The 7533-nt window shown below is 36.1% G+C and overlaps 1 protein-coding gene across 2 annotated transcripts; it reads right to left on the bottom strand.

Annotated features, from left to right (window-relative positions):
- Positions 1-2891: 2891 nt before the first annotated feature.
- LOC121789707 (telomere repeat-binding protein 2-like) lies at positions 2892-7179 on the bottom strand. Of its 2 annotated transcripts, XM_042188096.1 has the most exons (10): positions 6809-7172; positions 6167-6313; positions 5234-6080; positions 4972-5133; positions 4803-4850; positions 4624-4703; positions 4200-4441; positions 3675-3995; positions 3489-3552; positions 2892-3289 (listed from the first exon to the last, which is right to left on the bottom strand). In XM_042188096.1, the coding sequence occupies exons 2-10, from the start codon at positions 6245-6247 to the stop codon at positions 3095-3097; spliced, it is 2040 nt and encodes a 679-aa protein (XP_042044030.1). In that variant the 5' UTR covers positions 6248-6313; positions 6809-7172; the 3' UTR covers positions 2892-3094. The 2 variants fall into 2 exon arrangements, with proteins under 2 accessions (XP_042044030.1, XP_042044033.1); XM_042188099.1 differs by lacking the exon at positions 2892-3289 and having other exon boundaries at positions 3489-3609; positions 6809-7179.
- Positions 7180-7533: the final 354 nt, after the last annotated feature.

Here is a 7533-nt window from a genome sequence, read left to right as displayed (position 1 = left end):
GAGCGCATGTACTTCAAGGTGATCAACGAGCTAGTAATGAAAATGCACTAATAAGTTTTGTTTGAGTTGATTTGTATTCTTGTCAAACTCTTTATTTCTTGTTACAATTTTTGAGGCAACTATGAAGTCTAGTTCTTAGCATCCGTGTTTCTTTATTAGTTTTTCTCTTGTTTTGTTTGAGGACAAACAAATAATTAAGTTTGGGGGAGTTGACAAACACGGATTTTACATGTTTTTAAGGGTTAGATTTGACTAGTTTTAAATGTCAATCATGCAAATTATGTTCTTAAATTGCATATATTATACATTTGGTATTTTGAATGTGTTTGTTGATAAATGATAGAAAAAGATAGAAAAAAGATGCAAGGCCAAGGTGTAGCAGCCTCTGTTCGAGCTCATTCTGCCAGCAAGTTTGAAGTCCAATCAGTGCTTACTACATGTCATTCTCTTCCTCTTCAAAATAGCTTCGCGTGAATATCTTGCATGTCTCAATCGGAGTTCTGTGGAGAAAGTTATGACAATTCTACGAATATTGCGCAGTGCAGTCAAAGCTGACGGAAATTAGGCGAAAATTCAAGGAATGAAGAAATTATTGCCAAATCCCTCCTTTTAATTGCAGATTCGAAAATATTATATTTTCAATTAATTGGAGGATACTTTTTACCATTCTAAATCTTTTTCTAGCTTATAAATACCCATAACCTAAATTATAATCTTCATCTCAGAGCCTCCAATCCTTCCCCTCTACATATTCTTCCATCCCATCTTCCACACATAATTCATCCATCTTCCATTGGAGCGGAGCTCTGCAGATCCAGGCAAGAAAAGACTGAAGATTGAAGATTCAACCTTGGGTTTTATCAATTTCTTTCATTTCTTATACTTTTATTTTTGTTTTTACTACTTGTCTATGAGTAGTTAAACATCATTTGTAGTTTTTTTGGTGAAAACTATTATGAATATGTTTTGATTTATTGAATTGAACATTTTTCTAGCTCTTGTGATTATTTTGCTTGTTCTTGTGCTTTTATTGTTCTTTTGTCTGGCCAACTTTAGAACTATGTCCGTCTAACTAGATTAATCGAGAGATAGCTAGTTTTACGTGGTAAAAGGAACGAGTACAACACATAGGTTTATCTGCACTCGAGAGAGGGGACCCTTTGTGAGGGCTTGAGTCTTAGGAACTTAAGGAGTTAGAATCTAATCTATTGGAAGGAGACTTTGATAGTTAGAGTCTAATCTACTAGATAAGTGCACTCGAGAGAGGGCTTATCTGAAAATCGCGACTTTCCTAATAATCCTGGAGACACATAAAGGTAAAGGTTCTGCGAGATTAATCATCACTAGGTCGTAGTAGTTGGATCCTAAAACTTTACTTTCTTTAGCCTGTTTTGTATTATTTTGTTTTTATACGTTTTTTATATATTTTTTCTCTAGTTTAATCTTACTAAAACCCAAAACTCCATGTCTCTAGATAGTATATGACGCTTAGTATATGATAGTCAGTTGCAATCTTATTCCTTGTGTTCGATATTCCGGTATTGACCTTTAGCTATACTAGTTCTACCCTGTAAACTTGCAGGTATTTTTAGTGCTAATAAAAAGTGCATCAGTAAATCAGGGAGTATTTTTATCGGATTATAAAAACTCAACCCTAACTTTAAAAATTCGGGTTTCAGACTAGTCTAACAGGCTAATCAGGTTGCTACTGTTAAAATTACATGGGATCAATCTTATAAATGATTTTTTTATTAGAATTGACTATTATGATATGTCATTGCAGAATGGGCTATCATCTCTCGAAAATATTAAGAGTGTCAGTGTCGCGCTGCCTTGTCGTTCAATTTCAACATCGACTTCTTTAAGCTTTTGGTTCCATTACTGGTGAGACGTTTAATCATGAGATATAATCTAATGTTAACATTATACACGTGAATCAAGACATATTATTACAGGTCTAGCTTTTGAAAAACAATAAAATAAGAAATACTATTAATCAAATATCTAATCACAGGTAATCATGACAATCAAAGAGTCCTATAATATTTCTAACTATCATACAAATATCAGATCTAGTTTAATTATTAAATTCGGATAGCATACAACTCAAATAAGTATTCTTTACTTTATGGGAGTAACTTATTAGAGGAACGATATGTTGCATATCTTATCATGACAATCAAAGAGTCCTATAATATTTCTAACTATCATACAAATATCAGATCTAGTTTAATTATTAAATTCGGATAGCATACAACTCAAATAAGTATTCTTTACTTTATGGGAGTAACTTATTAGAAGAATGATATGTTGCATATCTTATGTGAGCTCCTTATATGAGCACCATTATCGTTTGACACACGTTTAGCGTTGTTCGTTTCGATTTATATATTTTGTTTAATTCTAATACATTAAAAAGTATTATTGAAGTTTTTAATTTCACAAAAACTATAAAAAACCAAAGCTCGATTTGCACGTTTTCTCTATAATTTCAAATAAATTAATAAAATAACAAATTAAACTTTGATTTTTGTAATTTTTGAGAAATTGATAACTTCAATAACATTTTTTAACGTATTGGAATCAAACTAAATATATAAATCAAAACGAACAACGCTAAACATGTGTCAAACAGGATCAGTGCTCATATAAGAATTCATATAAGAAGCTCATATAAGGTATGTAGCATATCATTCCTCTAACTTATTATTCCATGAAAGTAAAATATGAGTAAAATTTTCAGATTAACAGTGTGTTTGAGGTAATGAGTAAAATTGAGTTTGGAGAATAAAAGCGCAGTAAATCATGTTAGAATACAGAATTCTTGTAGGTTTATTGTCTTAAAACACAAACATGAAAAAATGTTGGGAAAAAAGAGTACACTGATTGTATGTTTAAAAACCGCTTTATTACAAGAATTATTTACAAAAGAAACAGTCTAATGTCTAATGAGAGTCCATAAGATACAGGACAACAAATCATCAGTGTAAGAATACAGAATCAATGAACCTGAAAAGGACACATTTTTACAACTTCATTGTTACAGTTAAATCCTAGAACATTGTACAATCAGCAATCATCATTTTTGGATCCTTCAAGCTCCAAGGATCCCCTCACGAGAATCGAGGTAAAAAGGCTCCACTGGGTGCTTACCGTGTTGTCTCGACTGATTCTGTGACCAATAAGAATGTGCAGATAACACGCGGTCCAACATCTCTTGTGGCACGGGCTCTCCCCGTCTCTGCTGAGGGGAAATGCTGGCTGTATGGACCAGTGTCTTCCATTTATCCTGAATTAACAAACATTGGAAAGATGTAATTATTTCATTTAGATTGATTTTGGTAGTTGTATGAATCTAGGGCAGCATAAATGTGAGACAACATCCCATGTGAAAGATTATGCATGAGATTCAGTAGCAGTTGTACATGTCTAAACCAAAAAATCACAAATCATAAAAGCCAAAAAAGTGTGAGGGATGGATTTGGCACCTTCAAGTCGACGTATGTTCTATGATCAGCATCCTCAAAAGAGCGCATTTTAACATCCCGCCACCTGAAGACAAAACAGGAAGTTGAAGAGCGTTACTGGACTGATGTTGATGGACATGATCTGCAAGCAGAACCACACAAATTACTCGATAATCCTCGTTCTATACGGATCCAAGATCCTTTTACCTTCCAGTTCCCAGCGTTTCAACAGCTTCAACTAGTGCTTCCACTTCTCTCACGGAGAAGGGTCTCCTAGTTCTACGCTGTGAAATCTCACTGTGTTTAGGTTTCAAATTTGCAGGAACTACAGCAAGAGCCTCTGCATTCGTTGGAGGGACGGGTATCAATGCCTTGGAGTCGAGAACGGCTCCATCTGTTTGCATATTATCAGAGGTTGTCGGAGACAATATGAATTTATTATTGTCCGCATTGTCGGACTTTGTAACAAGCGGAGGGTCCATTGAGGCGTTTGACACCCCTGAATGAGTCATTGGGGAGATAGGAGACCTGCAAAAAGTTAAGCAATTCCAATCCTTCAATATAAAAGCACAAAGTATTGTAAACAAACAATCAGGAGATAGCAAAACTCCCCTCTGCTGAAGTAGCAATTGATGAAAAATCACATCTATTATTCCAGTTGGCGACTGAGTAACAGCAGAGGCTGTAGCTCAGCTAACAACAGTAACACCAAAATAAAATATATAACAATACCTAGGCAAGGGTTTATCTGAATCACGAGGCGATAACACAGGAAGTTTCTTCAGAATCTCGGATGGGGAAACATGTGTGAAACTTGGCTCTAATATAAAACCCAGGCTATCAGGGTTGGCACACTGAGAAATCCCAGCTTGCTGCAAAGTTCTTTGGTCATCTCTGACCTTCTTCCCTTGAAAAACTACCCCAACTCGTATTCCACCCCCAAGTATAGCAGCAACTGCATCCACTACAGTCCTCTGAAAAGTAGATGCATACATATGTTAACTACATTCATTATAGCATTACCACTGGTTAATTAATGCTTCGAATCATTGAAATAAGATCGCAAGCCCATGACGAGGGAAGAAGTGTCTGTCCCACACATCGCATAGGTATAACATGTGACATAATAACAGGACCGTGATAAGAAAACACAAACCTTCAGAGAACCAACAGTTGTAGTTTCAGGGACATCAATGTACAGCTCTGGTACCTTGAAGGACTTAATGCTAAATGTCACTGGAGGAAAATATAAGAAATGCCTCTGAGAATTTTTTGCACAAAATAAAATTTTAAAGCTAAACTCAGCGTACATCACGTGAAAGATTAAAAATGTACCTTGAGGATCCTTTGCTTTTGTGTGACCTTTAACAGAAGCTCCACTAGCTGCATAGTTACAAAATCATTAAGAAATCTGGTTATGTAGAAATTGTCTAATACGCAACAGCACATAGGAAAAAGTACTTCTATCAAGTCATACACAAAATACTCATTTCACCCCCCATACCTTTCTCAGGCAAATTGTAGATGCTATCACTGCTCTCCTCTAGATCAACTGTAACACCAAAGCTACGATCAAACAATTTCCTTTTCTTGAGAGGTGCTTGTTGACATCTTTCCCGTGTATACATGCTCTTTCTATATCGATAAAATGACTTCATTCCTTCACCTGCAAACAAAAAAAATTAGGATGGCTATCACATATAAATCAACTATAATATGTGCTGGTTTCACCATCAATCGCATATAGTCATGCAACTTTTACTTACAAGTGTTATAAAGTTCGTAATCCGTCTGCTTGGGAGCTGCTTTCCAGTATTTGGACGCCATCATCTTTTTCATTCTATGGCGTACACTACAAGGTTGAGGCCTCAAGGGCCTACTCTTGGTGCTAGACTTCTTGCACCTAAAAGAATTTTCGTCATCATCTCTAGACCCTAACTTTAGATTGTTGTAACTATTCTTCAATAAAGTATCAGGTTTCGAGTCTCTGTACAAGGGGAACTTTACACTACTCTCCGGGTTAGACAGAACATAAGTATTCACATATTCACCGATTGGATCATTTACAGTCGATGTGTTAGCCATTGATAAGTGATCTATCTGATTTTTGTCATCCTGTGATTGCACTTCCGATCCACTTTCCACTTTGCTGTTAAGACTCTCACTAATGCAATTGGAACTTTCTATTTTACATGCACCATTTTCATCCACACTCTTGTCCTCAGAACTCCCAAGCTTTATATCACAATGGAGTTTCTGTTGACAATCAGAACTTGGACGTACAGCAGTCTGTTCGACAACCTGATCATTTTCGGCTTGAGGAATACCGTTACAATTGAATAAGAGATTACCCTCCTCAACAGAAATTTTTGGAACAAATGCACTCTCAGCACAACTTCTATGGTCAAAGCTTTCCGATTTCAGAGCCTTATCGTCTTTAGGCTGCACTTTCTCATTTCCGCCTCTGGAACTGCCAGGCTGGGATTTCGCTTCTGCTACATTACTAGAAGCAGAACTTTCATTCTCCAGTAACAACTTGCCAGCTACAGCTGCAAGCAATTCGAAGGCACAGAGTTGGCTGTCCTCAACCGTTTTCTTGCGTGGGCCTCTCTTCTGAGAAGACATACGAATATTAGGTTCTTGGATACATGATGAACTATACGGATGGCAGAAAATAGATAATTCAGAAACTCGGTTACCCTTATAGATCTGGGAGCTCTGGGAATAACAGGACCTCGGTAGCCGTTGAATCCATACTCCAGTCTCCTTTTCAACACCATAACTCAGCAGCAGCGTAATACGGAAATTCAAATGAAATGAAGCTACACTGTAATATCAACCACAATCTACAAAACATCAATCAGAGATATGATTAGTGCACATCAAACTGATCACTCTTATCATCATAAAAAAACTACAGTATTAGTAAATAGTTTCTTTAAAAAAAGGGCCAGAATTCCTACGATCCTTCTTCTCCATCGTCACAGGATGCAATTCACCAAGTTTCCATTCCACAAAAAATGATCAAATTTTGAAATTCAACAGATCCTATTGTCCGATCCCGGAGTCTGATCGTTCATATTTTCCGTCTTAAGCAACAAAATGCAAAATCATGTAATTGCATTAATCAAATTATGAAAAGTCTCAACTTTCTTGGTTACTTCAAATCAAAGCAAAGGAATTTCAAAAATTACGATCAGATCTCCGTAGGATCAACTCAACTCAACTCAAACCAACAAATATGTCACTTCAAACAAACTTAAACCCCAAAACCAGAACACCTACCAAATTCCAAACCAATCCCCACCAGAAACAAAACAAAAACATATAACCATAATTACCTGAAAAAAACGCTTGATTGATCCGTCGGAGAAATGTAGGCGCGTTTTGTTTCTGTTTTGCACATAAAAGAATCCAACGAGAATTTCGAATTTACGTCACGCGGTTAAACTGGAATTAAGTCAAATTTTCTATACAGAGAAGGAGAAGAAAAGGGGAAGAAAAAATATGTTCGTGGACAAGAAAAGAAAATGAAAAAAAAAGACAAATTAGGATTTAATAAAACCTCGGTGGGTTTTGGAGAAGAAACGACGCAACAAAGCAAACGGCAACAACAGATGGCAATCAAATGAGTCTAAAACCTCTGTAATATACAGTTAATGACCTGAAACCGGATGGGGCGGTGGCAGGGGCAGAATTGTCCGGTATTAATTATCTCAATCTGGTTGAATTTGTGGGCAGGAAAGAAGAAGAAGAAGGGAAATGGCACTGGATCGGCTTCGGTGGACCCACCCTGGCTAACTCTCTTAAGATAGTTAAAAGAAGGGGCAGAATTGTCCGGTATTAATTACCACCACATGTCTCTACAATTATAAGATAGAATAAAAAAATGGATAGAATAAAATGTGCCACTTCCTTGTTATTGGATCAACAACCATATTTATTTAAAAAGCCATTTTATTTTTAGCCCCATCGATCTTGATATGTGCAATTGTTTGTACCTTATAACATAACTTTGATATTTATTTCAGTTGTCCCATTTCATTATATACATTCTCGAATTTAT

This window comes from Salvia splendens, chromosome 2 (genome assembly GCF_004379255.2).
Source record: "Salvia splendens isolate huo1 chromosome 2, SspV2, whole genome shotgun sequence".
Classification (NCBI taxonomy): Eukaryota; Viridiplantae; Streptophyta; class Magnoliopsida; order Lamiales; family Lamiaceae; genus Salvia; species Salvia splendens.
Note: the sequence above shows the minus strand (reverse complement) of the source record. Positions and strands in the feature narration are given on the sequence as shown.

What these genes read in the sequence shown, in the direction of transcription:
- LOC121789707 (XM_042188096.1), bottom strand. Translation starts at nt 6,247, where the DNA reads ATGGTGTTGAAAAGGAGACTGGAGTATGGATTCAACGGCTACCGAGGT. An exon ending in GAAACGCTGGGAACTGGAAG is followed by an intron (nt 3,553 to 3,674) that starts GTAAAAGGATCT and finishes TTTTGTCTTCAG; the next exon opens with GTGGCGGGATGTTAAAATGC. An exon ending in GAACATACGTCGACTTGAAG is followed by an intron (nt 3,290 to 3,488) that starts GTGCCAAATCCA and finishes TTGTTAATTCAG; the next exon opens with GATAAATGGAAGACACTGGT.